General features: G+C 33.5%; 1 protein-coding gene across 3 annotated transcripts in view; it reads left to right on the top strand.

The window, feature by feature from the left end:
* LOC102896341 (glutamate receptor ionotropic, kainate 2) overlaps nucleotides 1-27,797 on the top strand; it is a 551,413-nt gene that overhangs the window by 205,081 nt on the left and 318,535 nt on the right. For all 3 annotated transcript variants that reach the window (XM_006926267.1, XM_006926268.1, XM_006926269.1), the window contains exon 4: nucleotides 25,932-26,113. In XM_006926267.1, the coding sequence (XP_006926329.1) occupies nucleotides 25,932-26,113 (182 nt within the window). The remainder of the gene's footprint in view (nucleotides 1-25,931; nucleotides 26,114-27,797) is intronic.

Raw genomic sequence — 27,797 nt, 5'->3', positions numbered from 1 at the left:
TTGGGCACTGATGGTGGGAATGTAAATTGGTACAACCACTATGGAACAGAGCATAGAGATTCTTCAAAACATTAGCAATATCATGTGATCCAGCAATCTCACTTCTGGGTATGAATCTAAACAAAATTAAATCAAGATCTTGAAGAGATGTCTGTACTCCCATGTTCACTTTAGCATTATTCACAGTAGCCAAGATATGAAAACCTGTGTTCTATGGGTGAATGGATAAAAATGTATGTGTATATAAAATCAGTACACACACACACACACACACACACACAATGGAACATTATCCAGCCATGAAAAAGAAGGAAATCCATTTGCAACAACATGGATGGGCCTGGAGGGTATTATAATAAGTGAAATAAGTCAAACAGAGAAACTCAGGTATTGTATGATCTCACTTTTCTGTGGAATCTAACATGGCTAAAATCAGAGACTAGCACGTTGGTCAACCAGGAGTTGGTGGTAAGGGAAATGGGGAGATATTGGTCAAAGGTTACAAACTTTCAATTATAAGATGAATTCATCTCAGTAATATAATGTAAAACATGGTGACTGTAGTTAATGATACTGTATTATAGCCTTGAAAGTTGCTAAATGTAGCTATTAAACATTCTCACCCACCCCCAGAAAAAAAGAAATGGTAGTTTTATGAGGTGATGGAAGTGTTAACTAACTCTATTGTGGTAATCATTTTGTGATACATAAGTATAGCAAATCAGCATATTGCGTACCTTAAACTCATACAACATTGTATTTCAATTATATTTCAATAAAGCTAGAATAAAGAAGTAACATGACAAAGATATTTGTATTTCTATGTTAAGACACATCTAAAGGGTACTTCTCAGATCTTAGCTTTTACATTATTGAAAAAGGGTTCCTTTAGCCTACAGCAAAGATCAAAGAGCATTCACAGAGGCTTTTGGCAAACCAAGACACACAGAATGGTTTTCTCTGCCTATTGAAATAATAATCTTTAAAAGTCACTTTTTTCTTACCGAGTAATTATGCAAGGCGAATTTTACACAGTGACCTACTGTGATATTGTTTTCATAATTATCCATGTATTTTCCTCAATACAATTTAATCTATGGTTGTAACTGCTTCACTATTTAGGAGATTACAATATCTCTAAAAGAGGTTGTAGAACTGACAACATTATTTGTAACTATTTTGGTCATTAGTTTAGGGTAGAGATAGACTTAAACATTTGTACACTATTAAGTTGTAGTGGTCTTAAACATGTACAGGGCATAGTGATATTGTACTCGGCTTTTTCTATTTTTAATTGTGGTAAAATATATATAAAATAAAATTTACCATATTAACCATATTAACCATTTTTAAGTGTACAGTCAGTGATATTAAGTATGTTCACATTGTTGGAAAACCAATCTCCAGAATTTATTTAATCTTGCAAAACTGAAATTTTATACCCTATAACAACTCCTCCCCATTTCTCCTCCTCCCAACCCTGGATAACTACCATTTTACTTTCTGTTTCGATGAATTTGAGTACCCTGGATACCTCATATAAGTATAATTATACAGTATTTGTCTTTTTGTGACTGCCTTATTTCACTTAAAATAATGTCCTCAAGGTTTATCCATGTTGTGTATCCATCCCTCAAAATTTCCTTCCTTTTTTAAGACTGAATAAAATTCCATTCTATATGTTTACCACATTTTGTTTATCCATTTATCTCTACATAGATACTTCCAGCTTTTGACCATTCTTTTTCTTTTTTAAAATGTTTATTGAGATTTAATTGACATACAACATGGGTGTACAAAAATCTCTTCAAGACCCCATTTTTAATTATTTGGTGAAAGCACCTCCTTTTTTTCCAAAGGAATACACTGTTTTACATTCCTACCAACAATGGACAAAGATTCTAATATTTCTATATTGCCACCAGCACTTGATATTCTCTGGTTTTGTTTTTGATAGTAGCCATCCTGATTGGTGTGAGGTGATATTTCATTTTGGTTTTGATTTATATTTTCTTAATGATTAGTCATGTTGAACATCTTTTCATATGCTTATTAGCCATTTGTCTTTGGAGAAATGTTATTCAAATAATTTGCCCATTTTAAAATTGCGTTGTTTGAATTTTTTGTTTTGGGGTTGTAGGAATTCTTTATATATTCTGGAGATTACCTCTTTATGAGTTACATGATTTATAAATATTTCCTCTCATTTCATAGGTTGCCTTTTCACTCTGTTTATTGTGTCCTTTGATGCACAGAAGTTTATAATTTTGTACTCATTTTATATACTTCTGTTGATTATGTCTTTGGTATTATATCCAAAAAATCATTGCCATGAGGCATTTTCCTTATGTTTGTGTAGTTTTGTCTTTAGATCTTTGATTCATTTTGAGTTAATTTTTGTATATGGTGTAAAGTAAAGATCCAATCTTATCCTTTTAGACATGGATATTCAATTTTCCTAACTTTGTTGAAAAGACTGCTCTTTCTCCGTTGGATAGTCTTAATATCCTTTTTGAAAATCACTTGACTATATATGTGAGACTTTACTTCCATCCTCTCTAGTCCAATCCATTGATTTGTGTTCATGCTAGTGCCATACTGTTTTGATTACTGTAGCTTTGCAATAAGTTTTGAAATTAGAAAGTGTGAGACCTCTAACTCTGTTCTTCTTTTTTAAGATTATTTTGGCTATTTGCACTCTTGAGATTCTAAATGAATATTAACATGGATTTTTCTACTTCTGCAAAAATACAATTGGAATTTTGATAGAGATAGCATTATATCTATAGATTTCTTTGGATGATGTATTCAGATTTTCTAAATCCAGACAAATTTGAGTTATATTAAAGTATACTTTGTAAATGATAGAACATTAGTTTTTTAATTTATTAGCCTATCTGATAGCCAGTCAACTAATATAGATCCTTTAAGGACTTTAGATTCAAAACAGTACATGTGGTACTTCAGCTAAGTTTTATCATTCTTCTTCTTTTCTAAAATTTTTGTTGAGGTATAATTAACATACATTATTTTAATTTCAGGTATACAACATAATGATTTAATACTTGATTACCACAATCAGTCTAGTTAGCATCTGTCACTTATATAGTTATAATTATTTTTCTTGTGATGAGAACTTTTAAGACCTACTCTCTTAGTCACTTTAAGATATGCAATACAGTATTATTAACTCTATTCACCATGTTGTATAACACATCCAAATGACTTATTTATTTTATAGTGGACTATCATTCTTTAATTTGGACTCACTTCGTCAGTTCTCAATGGTAGATGGAGGGAGGTCATCTCCCATTAATTACCGTAACGTATTTAATTTGAAGGTAATTACTATTTTGAAAATAATTTTTATCCTTAGACACTTATATACTGATGATACATACTGATTACATAAACTAATTCCTTAATAAGCACTTACTTGACCAAAGAAGAACAAAAAAAACAAGACATTTTTTATTCTCCAACTACTTAAAATCTGGTATTGCAAATAAATTATAAGATGTTATGCTAAGTGTTAAAAGAGAGCCGCATAGAGAGTATTATGGCCAAACAGGAGGTAAGAGCAAGGAAATCACCTGGTTAGAGAAAGTAAATATAGATGTCATTTAAACTGGGTCTCAATGCATGTTAATGATAGATAGTATAAGAAACACAAAAGTACAAAGCTGTGAAGCAATACGTTAAATTTGTAGCATCGGACACGTCTACTGTAGTCGAAACACAGGGTACGTCAGGTAGGAGTGCCCCAAATGAGAACAAATTGGTCAAAAGAGATCATGAAGGGCCTGGCATGCCCTAAAATTAGAGTGTATATTCATTTGAGAACTAAGGAAGTTTACCCAAGAGCTGACCCTGGACTTCAAAGGACTGAATAAGGATTGAAGGCATAAGGAGGTTCCCAAGGGCGAATACAAGGGACAGTCTTGATTTGAACTTCGAAATGTTGGTTAATGGGAATTAATAAACTTTCTAGGAAAAAAATGGTATAATTAAATTTTAAATAAACAAAATGTTTAATTTATGTAGCATATTTTACATTAAAAAGTTATTATGTTTTATAGTTATTGGTGCTATTTACTAAATATAGCCAGTTCTGCTTTATGCACAAAACAGAATTGCATTTTCTCACCCTCTTTGAAGCTAGGAAAAGCCACGTGATTTTCTATCACTAGTGAAATGTGAACAAAAGTACTGAATCACTTCTTGGTAGATGTTTTAAAAACCAATAATCAATTTGTCACATTTTCTTCCCATGCCATGATGATGATGAGAAAAGTTGTCCACATAGGGGTCTTTAACTACAACATGCAGATCCACCCTACCAATCCATGTTAGAAAAGTTGTAGGAGAGAGAAATAAGTTTGTGTCTTGTTAAGCCCTGAATTTTGTTTTATTTTATTTTTTTTTAATCACAAAATAACTTAGCCTATCCTGACTGATAGAAAAAGTAGGCTAAATTGGATATAAAAAGGCTTGATAACAAAAATAAAAGAAAGAAAGAAAAAAAAACACCCTTAAAATCAACCATAATCTTATGAAACAGAGGTAAGAGCCATTAATTATTCTGACATTTACTTTTTAAACTATAATTGTTATTATATGAGACTTTAACTTATGTCAATTATTAATTTAATTTTGATAGCCAGTCACTCTGCTGAAGATATACTCTCTCTTAGAAGATTAGTTTTTTTTGTCAGTAACTGTTATGTTATGACCGAGCTTTTAAAATCAGATTGTAGGTTTCTTTCCCCAAATGTATAAACTGATTATCATAATTTCTCCCTCAAATAGAAAAACATGATACACAACAGAGTTGTTTTGCATCTCAAATGAGACAATATATGTAAAATAAGTGTCACATAAACAAGCAGCTAAACAGTATATGCTAGCAGGGCTGTTTTGTTTTTCTAAAGATTTAGTTATTCAAATTTTAAAATATCTGATGCCTTTATATATAAGCCAATTTTGTTCAACACAACTGGAACATAAAATACAAATTTCCCTTCTCCCCTATGCAAGTAAACGTTATGCTGTTCTTTAAAAAAATGTGAACTTGTTCAATTAGTTGAACATTTTCTTTACAGAGTTTATTTTATAAGTTCATGATATTTTTAATGTACTATTATGTTAAAAATCCTGAATTTTATTGCTTTTGGTTAGTCCTGAATGTCCTTCTAAGAATTTTGATGTCAACATAACATTTTTAAATTGCATTAATACACACTTGTTTTGAATATGAGTAGCACTTCTGCTCTCCAGTGTGTAACACTAGGGTCAAATATAAAAAAAAAATCAACTTCGTTATTAAAGCTTTATTTCAATTAAAGATATTTACAAATTTTTTTTTTGATAAAACCTATCACAGTCTAGTGCTTAAGACAGTATTTTCTATTTCTGCCATTTTTTAAAAATTTTATTAAAAAATTCATCTGGGACTGTCTGCTTTTATGAGTTTTAGCTTATTGCGTCTTTCCCCAGTAAGAGTTCTAGAGAATTCATCTTCTTTACACTGTGCTCTCACCTCCTGAAACTGACTCATAGTAAATGCTCAGTGCTTATTGGTTGAGTGAATTGTCTAACACTAGGATCAAATATATATTTTAAAAAATCAGCTTTGTTATTAAAGCCTTATTATAAATTAAAGATATTTAAAAATTATTATTTTTTTTATGAAATCTATTATAGTTGAGTGAGTGTAATAGTGATTAAATACTATACGGTTATGGGTCTGAGAACCTATATTCTGACACAACTACATTTTCCACTTGGATTTCAAAGAAAAAGATTTTGTTTTTTTTGATGATTTAATTATAATTCTGGATGTCTCATTGAGAAAGTGCAGAATTTACTTATATTCATCTTAATCTAGTTAATTCTTACCTGTTGATCTTTTGATAAAGTAAAAAGTAAACATAATTATAAAGAGGCATAAAGAAACTTTAGTGGGTGATAGAAATATTTATCTCGACTGTTGTGATAATTTCATGATACCAAAACTAATCAAATTTTACTCTTTAAATATATACTCTTTAGTTCACTTCAATTATACCAGAAATAAATGAAAACTGAAAACAAAAATAACTAAGAATAACGTGTCAACTTGCTTTATGTTATAACTGTAACAATTCTGCACCTACACTTGAAGGTTTGCAAAAGATATCACTACAGAAAATTGAAGATGACTTTTGAAATTCTTTGTCAGTAGAATACATTAAATTTCTTGCCAAATAGAGAAATTAAAACTGCTACATTTTTATCTCTGTAAATATTATCTTAAAATTTTCAACCTTCAACCAGGAATACGTGGGAAGAAGAGAAAAGAGACATTTGGAGAAGGAATTATCTTCTTTGCTTTTAACACAGAGAAGAGAGACAGGAAAGAGATATAATGTATAAGAGATAAACATCAGTAATGATCATCATAAAAACTGCTACTGAGAACTTGCTGCATGCTGGTTGCAGTCTAAGTACCTTACATGCAGTCTTCATTTTCCTAATGTCATATATTGTTTTATTGTCCTCATATATACAAATGTGGAATGTGTGGTAAAGACATTAAGGAACTTTTCCAAGGTAAAATACTAAGTATTGGAATCTGGATTTGATCCCAATGTTGAATCCAGGACTTATGTTTTTCACTACAACTCTACCTTTGACAAAAATAAGAAAACAACAAACTTCAACAAAAAGATGATGACAAAATGAAACAAACTTCTATGATGTATTGGAGGGTGAGGAGGGACTTAGCAGCTGAAGCTAAACAGGAGTCCAGAGTCCACAGCTCTATGCATATCTCTGCATGATTAAGCTGTGATATAGACAGTCGACTCCAAACAGAGAAGTGTTCAGGCCTGTAGAAAGCGTTAAACAAAAGTAATAATATAATATCATCTTTGCAACTTTTACACTCTGAATTTTTGAGGACTTAAAGTTTTTTCCAAGGCTATAGAAGTGCACATTAAGCCAAGGTTTTATTTTATGAGACATAAGAAACTGCAGCAGACAAACAAAAATAAGAGATAAGCAGAGATGAGTAAATGGTATTTAGTGTCCCTAGTTTTAAAGAGGATAAAGATTATATCTGAAGCAGCAGACAGTGACTATAAAAAGTATGCATAATGCTCCTCATACAACTCTCTCAGTCATTTGCTTTTTTTTCTTTTTTCCTACTAAAGATAAATAGCGTCTGTCATGTTGTAAAAGAGCAGGCAAAGTAAAGTTAGGTCATGGAAAATCTACCAAAATGGCTGGAATACACATTAAATGGCAAGTACATAAAGCGTTCAGCATGGAAAGCAGAAGTCAGCATTACATATCACTGTGATGTGCTAGGTACCAGTCTCAAATATCCATGGCTTAGACTAGCGTTTCTTGTCCTCGAAACTATTGACAATGGGGCCAGATAGTTCTCTGCTGTGAAGGGGCTGTTCTGTATGTTGTAGCCTCTACCCACTAGATGTCAGCAGCAGTCTCCACCCCCAGTTGTGAGAATCAAATATGTCTTCAGACATTGCCAAGTGTTTCCCTGAGGCAATATCGCCCCTGATGGAGAACCACTGGCTTCTCCTACTATATTCTTAGCTATTGTTTTTCGTTAAATTGTAATAAAGACAGACTGTATCCTTAGATATGTTATGGCTTAGAAGTCTAGCTATATATAGTTTAGAGCTAATATACATGGACTTAATACAATTAGCATTGGTTAACAGTGTCTCTATTCATATGTCACATAAATATTTGTTAGCTACCTACTAAATGCCTGCCACCATTCCAGGTTCTTGGAGTATATAAATAAAGGGCATATTTGAGATATGAATTAGACCAAGGATCATATAAACTATTCATTCATCCAGATTCTCCAGTGTTCACTCTAGTGTTCTGTTAGATTATCAGAAACCACAAATTGTGGGCCTGATTACCTCATATCTATGTAGAGATATTTTCACTGAGTTATGTTTTTTTGGGGGAAATAGATATAAAAATTGCCTCTTAAACTACTTTTTAGTATTTTTTAAAGTTATAAGCCAACATATTATTAAATACCTTTAATGCAAAGATTTATGTAATAAAATAAAGCTTGAATTCAAAGCTATAAAGGTCACTTATGCACTGTGATTCTGTGTCTTTACTGTTTGCGATAATAATGATTATACCTTTAAATTATTTCTATTGTTAGAGCATTTTAGAAGAGACTAAATTTTTGAAATAATTACCAGAACCCCTCTTTCTAGAAGCTCCCTTCTAATGACTTTGTTCCTCTTTCTTTCCTCCAAGAAGTTAGTTCAGGTCCTGGAATAAAAACAAAGAAATATATAAGCAAATAATAATAACTCTGGAGCTGTGATATGTATTTTATTTTTGTTATTTATTCCTTAAAGGAAGCACAGAGAAATCACAGAGACCAAAGATGTAAAGAAGTTATGTAACTTGCCCAAAGTCACACATTAATTAGTACTCATGTCTGGCTAAATAAGTCCATGTTTTTGCCATTCTACCACTTTGCCTCTGGACCACACTAGGTTGGGAGTAATATTAAAAATGTTTAACAACCAATTTCCTCAGACCTTAGAGATGTTTACCAGCTAAGAATCAACCTTGACTTTCATAGATCATTCCACTCCACATCCAAGAACAAGCCACATTCCAGCTTTTACTTAAATTCTCAAATTACTAGAACTGAATCTCCTTCCTAAACCACCCTGGATGTCCTCCTCATAGTGAACTTGGAGATTTAAGATTTATAGCAAATAGGCAAATGAGTTTACAGAATGTTTGGGGTACTAGCAGGATCACTGTGCTTCAAGGTAGGGTCAGAGAATCAGAGCAGGTGCCAGCCAAGAGTCAAGAGAGAAAGCCCTGAGTAGGAGCCCTAGTAGTGATGGCTGACGCCAGGAAGCTGAGAAAGGGAAGGAAAGGAAGTGATTGTGAGGAGAGAGAGGGTGCAGAATAGTGGAAGTAGCCAGCCAAGGGGGGACCTCAGTACCAAGTCCGAACAGAGACCATACCTTAGGGCTGCAGATAAGAGCAGTAAAGGCCAGAAGAGCCCTTTTGTCACCCTAGATCTACCAGGAATGTCTCATGCAGTTAAAACTGATTTAGTGTTCTTGACAAATTCCTTGAAACAGGGCTTCCTGGGAGATACAGACTGTTTCCTTTGACCAAAGCAATAGGAAAGCAGTTTGGACACCATTCTTAGAATCAATTCAGATACTTAAATTCTCCTTTACCTTCCAGAACAAACAGAATTTTTCAGACCACAACAAAAGAGCAAAGGTTTAAAATACTGCTAATCCCCAAGGAGGACACATATTAGAAACCAATTAGTATGAATGGCAGTTTAAATGACCAGAAACTTATCTTTCTCTGTTTGACTAGGAGGAAGGGGAAAAAAATGCAGTCTACTAGGTTCCTGAAGCAGTAGATGAATCATCAATGAAAGAGAAAGGACAAGAGTGGAGACTCAGAGAAAAGATAAATTTTATCTATTTCCATTTCATTTTAAACCCCAACTGCCCCTAGAAAAATATTTAGTGGACAAAGAGAAGCTGTGCCAAAAACTGTTTTATCTCATAATTGGCTGTGCTTAAGAACAGCTGATGCAGGGCTGGGGGTCCATTAACAGCAAGTCAGCCCCAGCCCCAAGAGAAAGTGACAGTCGGAGAGCCAGGGTCTCTTTGAGGAGACTGAAGCCTGCACTTCACAGCACCCGCCACCCCTCTTTGCTCCATTAGAAATAATCACTCCTAAGTGGCCTATCATCAGTGCCAGCATGATTTTTCACATTTACTAAAAGCTTTTCCCTTGGCCCACTTACATTTTTCCTTTTGTTTCTAAGTCACTATTTAATTCCCTCCCCTCTTTATTTTGCAGTTAACTGACTCGAAACATCTGATTTAAAATAGGGCTTACAGAGCAGATTTCTTCTGTCCTCTACATGCTCTCGCAACACCTAGTAACAGCCACTGCATATGCATTAACCAAAAGGCCCATTAGCAGGGCATTGTTTTGTACTTTTGTAGACAAAGAAGAAAGAGACCTTCAGTTGGAATGAACTGTTTTTTTTTTTCTTTTTTGAAACAAATGGTTTCCTTTTAGATTCAGAAATGGAATGGCATTGAGGTTCTAAATTATTCTCATCTAAAGTGTTTGTCTCTCATCTTCACTTTCCTAGATTATGATCAATTTTCCCCCAGAATGAATTATTCAAATTGAGCCCAGTCTTCTGAATCCTTAGGAAAAAAAAAAAAAACAATGTCTTAGCACTTTGGGTCTATTCTACTCACTTATCACTTGGCACATTCTGCTTGGTACTGGCAGACATTCTTTTTTTCAATGTATAATTTATTTCTCCAAATGGCCTGCAAGCTTCTTAAGACTAAAGATCATGGAATTCATTCATTTATTCAACAAATGTTTTTGAATATCTGCTAGGTGCTAGACATGCTCTAATCACCTCAGATATATCCAAGAAATAATCAGATAAAAGTCCTTGCCTCATGGGGTTTATATTCTAGTGAAAAGAGATAGAAAATAAATAATCGATGTCATAAATATGTAAATGAGAGTATGTTAGAAGGTGATAAGTGTTAACAGAAAAAATAAATAAATAAAACCATGTAACGGGAATCCGAAGTATAAAAGGATAAGACTACAAGACTGCAATTTTAAATAGGTTGAGCAAGGTAGATGAGAGAGCAAGCCATGTGGATAAATAAGAGAAGAGCATTACAGGCAAAGGCGATACACTAAGGTGGGAACTTAAAGTATAGAGTCACTATCAACTGACTCTGGGAAGACCGTGAATGAGAGAGAGAGTACAGCTTTGGATATATTAAGTTTTGGATGTCTATAAACATCCAGATAGAAATGTGATGGAGTAGGTGGTTAGGTATAGGAGTCTGGAGAATCAGGGTGGTAGATGAGAAGAGATGGTCTGTAAAACAGGGTAAAACCGAGAACATGGATTGTCCTAGAAATAAAGTGAAGAAATCTTATCAAAGATGCAGAGAGAGATATTGCTGATAAGTAAAATGAAGATTGAGACTTGACCATGGAATTTAGCAACCTGGAAGTCATTGGTAATCTTAATGAGCAGTTTCAGTGGAGTGGTGGGCACAATAGCCTTATCAGAGTGAGCTTAAATGAGAATGAGGGATGAGGAATCAGAGACTGTGAATATAGACACCTCTTACTAAGAACTTTCTTATAAAGGAAGGCAGAACAGTGAGGTGAGAGCTGATGGGGAAAATTAGTGCAAGAGAAGATATACTGAAAATTAAATAACAGTATACTTGTATTCTGAAGAGAATAACAATTGAGAAGATTTGACAATGCAGAATTGAGAGAATTGTGGTCAGTTGTAACAATATGAAATAAAATGCTATTTTTTTTTTTATAGAAGGTAGCATAGCAGTCCTTCTGAAAAAGAGACTCCCACTTATTATCGCTTTGATAAGCCCCCTCCGTGGATAGACCTCCGGGCTTCTCTGTCAGCCGGGTCTTAAAATTGAGAGTTAAGATAAAGTTTATGTTTGCCATAAGAAAGTGGAAGGAAATTGAACAGTTCATGAAAAGAAAAGCTAACAGTGCTTAGGAAGGAGGCTCTGTGTCACATAATCAAGATGAGAGATGTGGGGATTTTTGGAGTTGGTATGTCTTGCAATACAAACCCTCTCCCTAGTTTCTAGCACTAATTTTTTGGTAAAATCTATACATGTAGGTTTTCTTTTGGAAATATCAAAATGTGCTGAAAGTTATCTTAAGATTGTAAACAAATTTAAAGTGTGAGAGCAGAACTTACCCATGGAAGGACACATTGAGGTTACACAGCTGATTTTCTCTGCCAGACCTCTGTCATCATTGCTTGCCCCAGGCAGCTCTTATATATTTTATACCAAATTATACACTCATAACATTATGCCTGCCTAATTCTTTAAAGTCCTGCCCAGTAACATATACTCCAGACTCTTAACTTCTCACCTACTTGGTTCTGACTTTCTGAGTTGTCCTCCCAGCCTAGTTAGGGGCAAAGCCTCTGAATATCTACTCCCCAAACCCCTCATCTCTCACCACCATATTTCCTCCTTGTTCAATGCCAGAAAACTGAACTATTTGAAGTTCCCCAAACTACCATGCTGTCATCAGTGCCTTTGCGCATTAAGTTCCCTCTGCTGGAAATACTTTTCTTCTCCTCTAAGAATAAAGCCCTCATTCTTTGCATGTTTAACTGATGGTCCTTTAATATTTCACCTAAAACATTTTTCTACGGGAAAGTTGTCTCAGCCTCTGCACCTCTATCATGGCAGTGCTTACTGCAGTGCATTGCAATTGATGATTTATTGTCCTTCTCCCCAGTTTAACTGTGAGGTCTCTATTGTCTCAGTTTCTGTGATATTCTATGTACCTAGAAGGGTCTATTACATTGTAGCTGCTTAATAAATATTTATCTTAAATTGAATAAATATCTAATATCAAAATGTTGAATACCAAGCCAGGTAGCTTAACATTAACCCTGCCTCTTACGAGTCAGGTTTAGAGTTCATCTGCTGTTCTAAAATCAAGGTCAGTGTCTTATAGTGACTCTGGTATCTAAGACTATGTCAAGTTACAATTGTGATCCTGTTTTTTTTGTTTTGTTATGTATACTTTTCCCCTCTAGTCCTCTGTTAGAATTAAAGACTGATTGCTCTTGAATTAACTAATTTAACGGGGTTCAAAACTCCAACTTAATTATTTCTGTTATTGTCTGATCTCTACTTCTATACTTCTAGCTAGTAGAACTTTTTTTGCAGTTGGATAGTTGGCCTAAGATTTCTAGAGCCCAAATGTCCAGGAGACTGAGACTGCACAGCTACTGATGCTAAGTGACTCCTCACACCTACTCCTACCCTACTCTGTGACATATTCACGACCACGTTAGAACAAACTTTATGATTGAATTAGGTCTCAATTTTGGGGAGATGTCTATCCTACTATTGCATTACCTCAGTTATGCTACTTTCAACTTATACTTCACTCCTCTTCTGCCTGTCCAGAGTGTCAATATGTCTCATGTCCGATGCCTTGTTATAGATCCAGTCAGGCCTCTGTGCCATGTGTCAGACTTTGACTCTGCCACTACTTCCACCTTCTGAACCATTCTGCATGTCCAACACACTCTAAAATCTACCTGTTCTTTGAAATTTGTTCTTTGAAATTTGTTCTTCCCATTTCCCACTCTTTACTTTGCGTGCACTACTCTCAACTCTTTGTGTTGATAACTTCACACTTTTTATTGCAGTTTTAAGTTTTATCAAGAAGTTAGAATTGCACATGACGCATATATGGGTTTGAATGTCCTGATGTTACTAATTTTGACCTTTGAATACTATGAAAACTATAGATAAGGATCTGTAGATGACAAATTAGTGATTCTTACTCTTAGTTCTAAAAGTTAATAATGTCGGAGAATGCCTCTGACTTTAAGATACTTATTTAATGCCTATTCCTTTCCTTAAGTCTCAAGTTCATAGGTTTCCTTCAATTCTCTAAGAATGTTTAAAGACATTTTATTCAGGAAAATTTCTAAGAGCATTTTAGATTTGAGCACATGGACTGCAGAGTCTGTGTTTCCCCCAGAAAGTCTGATACGTGAATTTCTGGAGTAGAAATTTTTTGCAGAAACTTATTCCACCTATCATGTGAATGGCTAAATAGTCTTTTTAAGGCAGATCATTATCTGCATATTTTGACAGGTTTGGCAAAAAGAAACAGAATAGCCCAACCTAATTGAAGTAATTGTTACCACCTATTCTTAAGAATAATTGCTCATAAGAAAAATATGAGCAATTATATTCCAGCCAATTATATTCCGTTCCTGCCCTGCTATTTATTAAATTCAAGCCATTTTTGATTGGCTCAAATCCCTGTGCCTCATTTTTCTGTATATAAAAAAGAAAAAAATACCTCAGAATTTTTGTGAAAAATTAGTAAAATACAATTTTTGTACATAGTAAGTGATCATAAATATTATCAAATATTATTTTTTAAAATTCTTAGAGTGGCAAAATAATGAAAAGAAATAATTATCAGCTCATTTCTTTACTCTCTTTTTTATGTTTTGAATCAATCTCAAAGGGTCATTGATATACAATAGGAAACCAAGCAGTAGTGATGTCAGCAGAACATCATATTGATAAGGAGCAGTTGCAAAGAAATGTATAAGCTTCCAAAAAATGTGTGTGTTTGGGTGTGTAATGCTAACTAGACCCTGTATTCAGTAGTTCCAAATGGAACGACAATTAAAGATTATTACTTAATATCAGAGAGGCTATGCAATGCTTAAGTTTATTGTTTGAGAAGGATTTAGTAGAGAAGGACTCCTTTATTTTATTAAGACTGAAAAATTCTTAGTCAACTTATGGGGAAGTGGGAAGAATTTGAAAAGTAATAGAAATGGCAAATGATAATCAAAAAGGCAATAGAGAAAATATCAAGAAAATAAAAATGAAAGAAAATATAAACATTTAAGCTCTAAAAATATTTTGGAACAGAAATTTTAAAATGAGATTTATCTTAAGTACTATGATTTTATGTTTTTATAACAAATGCATAGCAAATAGAATAGTTTTTACTGCCCAAACTCATTATAGGCAGACAAGATTCAAACTGCAGCACAATTCGATGGACTCTGTATATGCCATTGTCACTGCTGAGGTTGGAGTTAAGTACTTTGGAAACATCTAGAAGTTAAGTTGCCCTCTGAGAGTTAAAACTGTGAAATTAAAACATAATAAACAAGAGTGAGAAGTTGTGAAGCTACTTTAAAGAATAGAATGCCTTCTAGGTAAGCAAAATTTAATTATCTCCTATCTGAAGGTACTAATATAACCAGAGAAAGAATATGTCCATTAGATATTTGAGTTTCTTAAAAAGAGACTTTCACAGAAAAATACAAATGACACATATAAAAAGTGTTCATGGAAAATAGATTCTTAGCTGATTTACTACCAGTAAGATCGTGGTTTATCAAACTCTGGATGCAAAATAGAGTACTGGATTTGGACAGAGACTTCCAGGTTTTGAATCTCACTTTGTGACTTCCTAGTTATGGGACTTTGAACATAATAACCCAAACACCAGTACCTTCACCTCATCTGCAAATTGGGTTTGACACAAGTACCTCTTCACAGAGTTCTTATGGCTGAAACACAAACCCTCAATAAATGCTATCTATGATTATCATATTCATTGGGCCAATTTTCTTTTCTCTGATTCCATATTAATATTAAGCAACCTTCAGAATACAATATGGTTTCTCATGTAATTTGAGAATGTAGTGGCCATGCAGTTCAAGTGTTGCTGTGCCTGTGACAGATATATATCACGTTATAAATTAATAGATTGGATTTTTAGTGTTATGTGTCACTCTCATGATCTTGATTAATGTGAGCTTATTATGTTAGCAATGTGGCATTTGTTTCAGAGCAATCTAAAGGTCTTTCAAGGTAAAGTGAAAATTCAAAAATTCAACACTCATTGCCTCAGGTAAGAATGTAGTTAAATTCAATGACACTTCTTCATTATAAGAAATTCTGTTTCCAGAGAAATAAAGACTAGAGACTGTATAGATATGTGGTAGAGACTAAAACATAAGACAATCACCTTCCTGGTAATATCTTGCACTATTTCTATATCCCTTAGTTTACTATCCACAAATACATCCTTATCATATCATCAAAGTGATTTTTTAACAAAAAAATTGTGATACCACTTTCTTTAATTTCTCCAGTGATTCCATAGTAAACAGGAGAAGTACACCTGAACGTCCCATTTCCCCTTCTTCCTCACTCCCAAAGGCAGTGATATTCATACCTTAGAGTAGATTTCTGTTCTTGACTGTAGTTGATTAGACCAAGGGTTCATACAGCTGGGCCAATTAGCTTCTTTCTCTAGAAGTTTAGTTGGTCTCTAACAGCTGCTAGACCTATAACAGGTAAACTCAGGAGTGAAATTGAAGGATGGCTGTATTTCCTGCATGAATTGTGAGGCAGAAAAAGCTTGTTGCAAAGATAAGAATGAAACAGCCACATGAAAAAGAACAGAAGTGAAAGAAGGGAATATCTTAATAGCCTTGTCTCTACTTGTTTCTGTTTCTAAGGAGTGATTGAATTCCACTTGGGTTTCATGTGGGAACTTGAAATTTTCTAATCAACAATCTCTTTGTCCAATCTCACCTCCTACCATGTCACAGCCAAGCCAAGAACTCACAAGACTTTGTGAACTTTCCATACTTTCACATCATCACATTTTGTACATGCAATTTCTTCTGCCTCCAATACCCATTCATCCCTTTCCACCTGCCAAATGGTTATCCATCCTTAGGCATCCTATTCCTGGCACTTCCAGTGCGTTTTAGAAACACTCATTTTATTGCACATTATTTATTGTACAGAAATGTTTTGCATGTGTGTCTTCTCACATCCTATCTTTTCAGATGGCAAATATCTACTGTTTATATTTTTGGATTTCACTTTTGCATTCCAAATTCAAAGCACATAGTGTGTACTGTTATGAATTCCTGATATATTTACAGTTTTAAACCTTGTATAAGATAAGATGTTCAAAGAGCACAATTGCCTAAGGCATTGGAATTAATGGTATTCTTTCTGGGACAAAAATAAAATAAAACAAAACCTGAGCTTCTGAAGAGTCACATTCTACTTGGCATTTCCACCAGCATATAGTAGTCCTGGTAATTATTGTCAGTCATAGACCTACCATGTAAAGCTTCTTAAGCTGTTTCATCAATGTCTACTTTAAATTGTATTTGATGTATTAAGCGGCAGGATAAAACTGGTAACAGTAGCATCCTGGGACAGAGCCAAAAAAGAGCTGTGAAGGATGATTTGCCACTTCATAACTGCACTGACCTGGACACAAGTGGGGATTAAATGACAGCAGGTGTCTAATCAGCCACTATTTGGAGAGCTGAAGTTGGGTTATCACAAGCTGAGAGGGTAGTCAGAGTGACAGAAGGACAGGTATATATATATCTGAGCAGGTTTTTCTCCAGACAAAGGAACCACAATGTGGCCATCAGAATTGAGGAATGAGGTGTGCCAGTCCCACTAGGGGTGGGGAACATGCCAGGACAGCAGGGAATGGACTATCTAAGATAACGGATGGAGAATGCTGTGAAGTAAGAGGAAGACTATACAGAACTCCTGGTTTGTCCAGGAATTTCCTGGGTAATGCTTGTCCTGATTTAATTACTACACACTTACATCTCTCCCTTGGGTTGTTTATCTATCTCTCTTAGATGAAAAGTAATAAAATGGTTTTAATTGTAAACAACCATTAAATCAAAACATTACCAAACTCAAGTCACAAACCAAGGTGAAGTCATTCTGTTTAGAAAGTTTCTAGAACATTGCCATAATACATATCTGGGCTGCATTTGCTTGTGTGTTTGCCCAGAATCCCTGTGAAGGAATGTTCTTAGTCTCTGTGGTTCAGGCAAGGCTCACTTTCTACACCCACAACTGACTGATGCATCTAACGGCAACCCTTCTACTTCCATCAGACAACCCCAATGTGGGTCATACAGAGTCCTTCTTAGGATTTGACAGAACTTCTCAGGTAAATCTCTCTTTATGAGTATGAGCTTCTGTTGGTCATCTGTGCCATCAAATGGAAAAATGTGAAGGGGTAGTGAAGGTAATGTAGAAGGTAACTGAGCAACAAAGAATTCCTGCCTCCACCCATGCCTGGAATTTATTTTCAGTTGTGGGACACAGTGAGTTCCATTTTTCCTTGGTGTAGCATGAATTAGGTGTGCACATATTACCAGAGTCCTGTCAAATACAACTGCCTTCTTATTAAACTGTCCAGTTTTTTATCTACCCTATTTCATTACACCAGGCATAGGCATACATTCTGCAGATATATCAATAGGACAAAGAAAAATGAGATGATAGGATGAATCTAGGACTGGGTCAGCCTAGGACAAAGCAACTTTTTGTGACTGTGGTGCCCCCAATGAGCACAACACTTAAAATACCTTGGCTGGAAATCAGTCACTAATGTGCTTATTTGTCATGAATCAGATACAGCAAGTTTTAATAGCAATAAGCAAAGAAAGAGAATTAAAATGCGACATTAATTCTATTGGCTTATCACAAACTGAAGCATTCTGAATAGAAAATTGACTTTAACACATGTTGAACTTAAACTCCAATGCCTTAGAGGCCAAAGGATTTTAGCCTTAGCATAGAGAAAAGCATTGTTTACTTTTCAATAATGGCATAATTGCTTTTTCTCCTTGCAGTAACAGAAGAAATAGGGGCAACATTTTTGGTATTGACTTTAAGAATAACAGTCAGGCTGGCAGCCCCTGCTTTCCAGGGAACACAGATACACTCCATGTAACACCTCAGTTGAGCTCATTCCTAAGACAGGCTCTGACCAATTAGGAGCCCCATGGGATAGTGTGGAGCTAGTCTTGCATCCAGCCTCAAGCTAGTCTTGGACCCACCTTAAGCCCATGGTTGCAGTTCTGGCATTCTCTGTCAATTTCTTCCCCGTTATCTCAGTTGTTTCCCCTGTTCTTAACTCGAGATCTCTGATTATAGCTCTGAGACCTTACCCAGCAGGGTTGAATTCTGCTGCCTGCCTTGTTTTTGGAACAACTTTCTTTACATGGACTGATTGTCTCACAGCACAATGTTTCCCTCCACTTGGCCTAGAGAATCATAGGCCACTGTTATAATCTATTTCATATTTAGGAATTCTTTGTGTATTCAGTTAGGCATAAGGACTCCATATTTCCATGGTCATTGACTTTGGTTCCACCCCGCATAGTATCAATGTCTGTAGTAAAACTGTTCTGCAGGTTCCTGCATTCTTCATTCTCACATTTCTTTTGTAAAATGTTTCAGAACACTGCACTCACCAGACTTATGAAATAAGCCCCGTAGGCTATGAATTGCTACCAGATGTGCCTGAATTAACAAATATGTAAGGACAATACTAATTAGGAGGCTTTATAGTAATCCATTTGAAAGACTGAAGCATCTCAATTCAGTGCGTTAGAAGTAGTAAGAGTGATAGTTTTCTATGTGTATTTTGAAGGTATATAGGTTAGGATTTTCTAATACATTGGTTGTTAGGTGTGCTAGAAAGGGAGGAATCAAAGATGCGACCAAGGTTTGGCCTGAGTAACTGGAATGATATGAGTTGTCATTATCCTAGATAGAGACAGCTGAGGGAGAAGCAGTTTTAAAGGCTGGGAAGATGAAGAGTCAAGTTTAGAATGCAGTGTAGTATCTACTATACATCAAAGTAGACATGTTGCATTATTCAGGAATCTCTAAAAACACCCTCACTTCTAACACCAACTGCAAAGTTTGGGAGTCTCCAAGACCACCTTCACTTCTGACACCAATTGTGATTTCAAGGTCCACAAGATCACACACAAATTTGATAATCTGCTAGAACAACTCACAGAATGACTAAAAGCTATTATACTCAATGTTATGATGTCTAACAAAAAAGGATAAAGGTTAACATCAGTCAAGAAAAATCACATGGGGCAGAGTCCAGGAGATGTCCACATTCAGGGGTTCCAGTTGTTCTCTCAAATGAATCTGTGGACAGTGCCAAATATTGCAAGAAACAGTGAGTGACCTTATTCATAGTCACCTGAACTTTGGTGTCCAGAGTTTTACTAGGACTTAGTCATGGAGACATGACTGAGCACTAGCTTGACTGACCTGCAGTCTGTAGCCCCACCAGAGGTTGAGCTGATAATCCCACAACTCAAATCCCTTACCATAAATCCCATTGTTAAACTATCTTCTGTGGCCCAAGGACCTGGTATGTGTATTATGTGTCAGCATGAGTTTTTGAGATTTGAGGATATTTGAGAAGAGGAAAAATATAGAATTGTAATGAGTTGCTTCAGATTATAAATTTATACACTTTTAAAATGTTTTCAGGAGACTGTACGTCAGAATTGCTGCTTGAACTCTACTTATTAGAATATATTTATGGTTTAAGGTTGAACCGTATGGGTTCTGGCTTCAACAGAGGGCATGATGTCTAACATTTATAGTCTGTGCTCTATTGTTTTCCATTTTGAAGCATAGAGAGGCTTTGCCATCAATAAAACAGTATCATGGACAAGATTTGATGATACAAAAAATAAGCAGGAGATTTTAATATAAAGATTATCAATAGATGATACTATCATGCCTATCCACCACCCCAAGTCTAATTCCTTATTGAAACACAGATCTGGTCTTGTAATATTCTCAACACAATGCTCCAGGTAGACACTGACAATCAATTGATCCTGGTGTGTGAATTGAAACCGATTTGCCACTTGGATTATAATATATCAAGCTAACATGTTTTTTCACATGTTTTGAGTTTTGAGTTTATTAGTCTCTAACATACTTTAAAAATATGGCAAATCTTAGAAAAAGAGAAGGCGATCTCTCTAAGAGGTTACTGTAAAGACTTGAGGATTTTTCTAGGAGACCAGCTTTCTGATTTTATTTTACATAACTAGCTTTCTCTCTTCTGACAAGATAAAAAGACTTAAGAAGTTTCCTCTTCTCTTCCTCTTCTTCCCAATGTTCTTTATTTTCTGTTTTCCTTGTACTGATGAATAAATCCACTTAACCCCCAAGAAGAGGAGAGCTGACAAAAATTTGGAGACTAAATATTTTGCAGTATCAATCTACTTTTTCTGTCAAAACAATTTTTTTTATTTTCTTATAAAAAGCTTCCTTCTCTGTATTTACAGTATTGTCATATATTATAAAATCATAGCTGTTATACATATTCTATTTAGTTTTCTTTAAAATACTCTGTAGCACAAATAAAACATTCTAATAAAAATAACTCCTTGAAATGTTATATTTTGGCCTCTAAATGAATTATCCTTTTTCAACTGAAAAAAAAGGGGGAGAGGGAGAAGATGGTGAAACATTGAATGTAGATGAGTCGTTTTTGTATCGTTTATTATACAATACATTTTAGGGGGTAGTCCGGCCTGCACAAAAGACCAATTAACTGAAATGATAAATAGGCCTGATGAATACGCCAGGTGGCAAAGCTCTAGTTTGTGTGGCTGCTGAAATCAATACCTGAGGATAGGAGGAAACTTGGGACTCCCTTCCTGGGACTAGGGAGAAGAAGGGCCTGTGAAGAGGTGGAGTGATTGATCTCTTTAGAAAAAGGCGCCAGCTGGAGTCTGCATAAATGGCTCCTTCTGGATTCTCCTTAAAAGCTAAATTGATGGTAATTCTGAAAAGAACAGTTTAGACCTCTGTCCCCTGTAAGCTTAAGCTACACCTTCATTTTAGCTACTATAAAATAACTAAAAGTAGAAAAAGGCTAAAAAACATATATACACTCAGTGAAGGAATTAGAGGCAATAGAATGTTACTCATCTACTAAAATAAAGGGATAATTGCAATGTGCTGCTTTTCTTTGTTAGAAGATTTCTAGGAACCCATCTGTGCAGATTGTTTCTTTTTTATTATCATTACATCAATTAATTACATTAGGCAAAAGGGGGCATTTTAATTAAAAGACTGTTTTAAGGAGTTATAATTCTACTTTTTCATTAAATAACTTAACCAGGTGACAAATTTGTTAAATTATTTTTCTGAAAATCATTGTTTGGAAATTACTTGTATTAACCACAGTTTCAACAAATAAATTTTGTCCTTCTATTTTATCTAATAGCTGGGTCTTTTTATTTCTCCATTTTGATCAAAAGACCATAAGATAGGACCACATGTAAACCATCCCAATTATTTTGAGAGACTTTTTTCTTAAAAAAGAGAAAAACTGTTTCATTTTACAAAACATGCATATTGTATTTGGTTAGGATAATCTTTTCCAAAATTGGTATTTTTTAGAACATGATAAGTTGCAGAGGAACATTGGGGAGGTAGGAAGAGTGCCGAAAATCCTGAGAGGAATGCACATAGCCAGTATTGTATTAAAAGATTTCCTACTGTTTAAGCCCATTTTCCTATGAATAAAACCTTATCCACATACATTAAACTACAGGGATACCATCAAATCACTTATATTAAATAGATGGGTAAACATTCATTCTGGGGATGTTTCGAATGCATCTTTCACTTTGTCAGCTCTCTCTTATTCTCCCAAGGTGTTCTAAATAACAAAATTCAGGAAGGTATTTGTATCTAAATGCCAGATAATGGGGAAGGCAAAGAATCTAGAATGGAAATATAGATAAAAGAGAAACAATATCACAGGGCACTTTGATGAAGGATTAGAAGCCATTAGAGAAGTCTAAGCACCTGTTGCAGGATATGATGGAAAGCCAGAATTTAAAAATCACGATTCTACTTTCAGTATTCAAACAGCTCTCTAGATTTCTTCTGACTGATTGAAATGCTGCACCACTTTTATTCTAAAAACTGAATATGAAAAGCATTATTAAAACAACTTTTGTAAAAAAAAAAAAAATACGACAGTCAAACTATGTCTCATGCAGCTGAAGACTGAATACATACTATTATTCTAATCATTATATTTATCAATAATGTAATATCTTACACACAGTAAATGTGTGCTGAATGAATGAATGAAGACAACATTTTACTTGAATTCTCAAGTAGAAGATGGCAGTTCCTACTAACAGCAGTTATTTTTTTTAGCTCTTCAGTATTATTCCTCAGGGGAGCTGGTGAATTGAAATCTGTTACATTAATGCTAGCAGGGATATATATGTGTGAAGAGAATAAGTAAACATTTATTGTACCTGATAGCTCAATGGACTATCCACATGAGCTCTTAAGAGACTTGGAAAATACTTGGCAGTATTTATACTTAGAGTGAACTTCACAAATACTTTTTGTGGATTTAATTCTTCAGAAAATTTTTATTTTTGTATCAGCTAAGCTTTTTCAACTGAAATCTGTTGGGCTAATCTGTAACTATATATCTCCTTTTGTTTTGGTAAGGAGTTCATCTCTTAAAAATCAAAATTTTGATGTTGTTAGGTTTTCAGTATAAATCAGTGTCCAATACCTTCCAAGAATATATTTAGTTACCAGCACGTTAAAACAAACAAAACTATACAATGTAATATACATATGATGTATTATTGAATTGTACACTTGAAAACTATATAATTTTTAACCAAGGTAACCTCAATAAATTTGATAAAACAAAACAAAACTGTATTCCCCCCATGTTAGCTAAAATAACAACACTGACAACTGCCACTTATCAAGAGTCTAATATATGCCAGTTTCTTTTTTGGTATTATATATATGCAAACATAGGTGCTTTTACCCTATCATAGAGAGGAGGAAAGCAAAGCAAAGCTAAGAGAGATATAATGCCTTACACAAGGTCACACAGATAATAGATTTTTGAAATGAGATTCAAATCCAACACCCAGGCTAAATCTCCCAAATTTGCATCTGACTTGTACAAAATCTTATAAAGTAAGTAGACCAAGGGTAGCTTTCTTTTCTTTATTCAGCTAAAGTTGGCATTAGATCAGTCTGCATTTATATAAATAATTTTCTTGGAATAATAAAAATTTAGAGCTAGGAAAAAATTTAGAATCAGTTTCGTAATTCTAAGACATTTCGGTTTTGGTACCACTTTATATCACTAATTTTGAGGATATCTAAAAGCATTTATAATGTTTTATATTTATTGATATTTACCATATCATAAAAATTATAACATTTAAAATATTTTTAAATCATTTGATAATAGCAATAATAAATCCATTATTTATTCACATAAATAGCATAATTAATTGAAAAATGCCTACATTTTCCAAAACAAACAAACAAAAATAGTGAGAAGAGTGGCATTGTTTTGCATTTTCATAAGTCTCTTTAATATTTGATTTAATGGAAGTTGGCTGGATTTTCATATTTGTTTTCTAATTCAATTTGCTGTGATGTCACATATGTTTTGTAACCTCTTAGGACACTTCACTGCACACATCTGAAAGAGTGAAAGTGAAAAAGCCAAATAATCTAGTATTATTATAAAACTAGTAGGACCTCAGAGACCCTCCTGAAATGATGCTAGGGTCTATGGATCAAACTTTGAGAACTGCTAATCTAGATAAGATTTTCGTTTAATAGACATGGAAACTAAAGTGTCCCATGGATCTGTTACTTTTTACACATATTTTGGAGGATTTTATAAGACTTATGTTAAATCTAATATATTTAAGCAGTTGTTATATGTTCAGATATTTGTTTCATCTTTGTACAGCTCATTGTTATTATATATATATGTTAGATATATAATATAATCTATACTCATTATATACATGTTAATTCCCTAGACTGAATTGTATTGTTTAGTGGGTACATTTAATATCAATTAATTACGTAGCATTTATTTTACTGTAGTTAGTAAATATTTAAACTCATGAAACAAAATGAGCTAATAATATTATACTGTATGATTTACGCATCCATTATTTGTAGTATTTTAAATGACGAAATTCTAAAATAATTTATAATAAATTTTATAGGACAATATTTTTAAAGCAAAAGATACTAGGTACATTTGAATTTACATATTTTTTAAATTGCATGTCTAATTTGAAGATGAGAGTATTGAAAACAAGTCATGTTAATTTTATTGCTAACTATGTTGCAATGTATTAAAGGGTATCTAGCATAATATGTATAAGAGAATCTATTTATAAATTCCTATAATTGGATTTTATTTTCTAGATTCTGTTATTTTAATACACAGTAGAATTTTAGTTATAATGAGGTATATTTTTATTCTTATTTTCAAACAGAATATTAAAGTAATATATATTTATATATTTTATATATATGAGAGAGACAGTTCTAATTATTCACAAATATTTTCCTTTATTATTATTTGTGATATTAATATTTATGAACATAGTTTTTCAGGGAAGATAGAAATAAAGAGATAGAAATGAGATGGAAAAGAGATAGATAATGAGAAAGAGTAGAGGAAAGAGAAAAGGAAATTGCTTAACTTGGTCCAAGCTAGAATAGAATTAGATGATTCTTTTCTTCTTATCACACTCTTTATATATCCGTTCTTAAAGGAGTTTCATTTCTTGAAGTTTGTATAAAGGAATACAGTCAATGATTTATCTCTGTTATTTTAAAATACATAAAATTTTTATGGAGCTACTTCTCTAAGAAAATGTATGCTTTAGCAATGTCTGTGGTTATATTTATTTCTGAAGTTAATATTATACCTAGAAAATGATACAAAAAAGTTTTATTTCCTAGAATAATTTAATTACGGTTCAGACTACTTAGAATCTATTTTATTAAGGAAAATTATTTCACTCTTGAATATACTAAATTACTATACCATTACTTATAAACAAAAACAAAAAAGAAGTAACCAGTCTCTAGTAATAAATTATGTCCACTATAAAACACTGTTAATTAAGGACAAACTAGAACAATAATCATTGACTTACAACAACCTGTTAGACACTGTCACAAAACAGCTATTAATATAAAATACAAAACCTCTATGTATATAGGTAGAAATGTACAGGAAATATATGGAAGAATCATATTTCAAGCCAGTAACAGTGACAACAGTGTATTGGAGTACAGAAGGAGGCTATTTGACTCTATGTCCCTTTATATATTTAAATTATTTATATTAACTTAAAGTCATTTATGTCTTTCATAATTTGAAAAATGTAGAATTTGAGAAGTGATTATTTTAACAAAAATCATTAGGGATCTAGAGTTTCAAAACAGGAATTTCAGTGGCCACACCATATAATATATATATATCTGGTCAAGAAAATCAGGCCTTGTACTGAGTATGTTTTGTGATTCTATGATCCACTCCATTTTTTCTCTAATATTCTTTTTTTTTTTAAACCTTTTTCATTAAAGGTCTCATTCGTTTGCAAGAGCTCATCAAAGCTCCATCAAGGTACAATCTTCGACTTAAAATCCGTCAACTACCTGCTGACACAAAGGATGCAAAACCCTTACTAAAAGAAATGAAAAGAGGCAAGGAGTTCCATGTAATCTTTGACTGTAGCCATGAAATGGCAGCAGGCATTTTGAAACAGGTAATCTTTAATTAAATTCTTATTTTCTTTATTACAATTGATTTAAACTATAGTCTTTTGTTTTTTGAAATTGAAGTGTTATTTTTACAGTTTTAAAAAAGAGAGACTTCACCTTGATATAATTTTCTGATTAAAAGTCTGACAATTGCTTTTAATTAATTGTCTTAAAAACTGTAATGTAAATATTGATGATCTTCAAACAGATTGTAATTCTGAGATTATTTTCAAGTGGCTACAATACTGTTTGTTAATGTGGATATTGATTAATGAAATAGATATTTCTATTTTGTATTGAAATGAAGAGGGAAACGAAGAGTCAACATCGAGCAGCTCAGCCATTAAAATCAACCAGTAGGAACAAGAGACAAAAGATTTGTTATTCAGCTGGCATCTACTAGAGATTCTTTACACATTTGATCTTATTTAATCACCACCACAATCAAAAGAAGTAGGGACTACCTCCACTTTAGAGATGAAGAGACTGAGTCTCAGAAAGATTAAGTAACTTGACTAACATTCAGCAGCGAGAAAGTAGCAAAGAGATGCATATCCCATCTAGTGATGTTAAGAAATATTCCTTCTAGAATAAGCATTGCCTACTTAAAAAGATAATACTAAATCAATCAAATAAAACAATTCATAGCAGTAAAAACTCTTAATATTATTTCAGCACTATGCAGACCTAACAGCACACTGGAAATTAGTAATTATTATTAGCTCATATCTTAAGATGAAAGAACTGATATTAGGGGTTAAATAGCTAGTACAAAGTCATATGCTTACTGTAGTAAAGTCTAGATTTGAACACAAATCTTTGGATTTTGTTTTTTAAGCTCTTTGTGTACACTAGCAGACCCCACAGTGCCTTAGGATTATTCAACTGTCATGTGTAGGATAAAATATTGCTCCTGGAGAATGATGTCGATTCAGATGCCAAATTATATCCCATAAAATATAACTACCAACAGTAAGTCCCTGTTATAACATGGTTATTTTATGAAACAGATGTTTGCTCAATCTTCCAATATGAATGTTGGTTTCACTACAGTAAAATGTTTAATTGGATTTGGAAAATTGCTCTAGTGTTAGATTTGGGTAACAAAGCATGTGAGTTTTTATTTTGTTTTATTTTGTTTTTTAATAATGAATAAAATGATGCAATGAAAGGAAGCACTGAAATATAGAGTACATATTTATTTTTCATTTAATATCAAAACAATTCTTGATCACATTTAGAATACACAGACTTTGAAAGGAAACCTTTTCTTTATGCCTGAAATAAGTAGAACTCTACTGTTTGTCAGTAACAGAGCTTTGAGTTTTCTCTAGGCTTTCAACAAATATATATGATCATTTGTTTTGTCTCTAGAATAACTAACTGTGACTTATTTTGCTATCTGAAAGTGAGAAGACCTATCACCTTTAATAGAATTTCCATTCTGCCGTCTATTTGATATATTCATTATTTTATACTTGTTCTAAGTGCATTCTGACCTACAGATATTAAGAAATATTCATTCCAAAATAAAACTAAGTCAGGACACAGAGAGTAAAACAGAATTGTCACAATATTTAAAATATGTATAATAGAAAACTTTTAGCAAATTGGGTAGATGAAAAATCGAAGCGAAGGTAAAAATGAAAATATGAAAGTTACAAAGTCAGAGTAACATTACTGTATAAA

This window comes from Pteropus alecto, unplaced genomic scaffold, assembly GCF_000325575.1.
Source record: "Pteropus alecto unplaced genomic scaffold, ASM32557v1 scaffold7, whole genome shotgun sequence".
Taxonomy (NCBI): domain Eukaryota; kingdom Metazoa; phylum Chordata; class Mammalia; order Chiroptera; family Pteropodidae; genus Pteropus; species Pteropus alecto.
The sequence above is the reverse complement of the archived record's forward strand: the minus strand, read 5'-3'. Positions and strand labels throughout refer to the sequence as shown.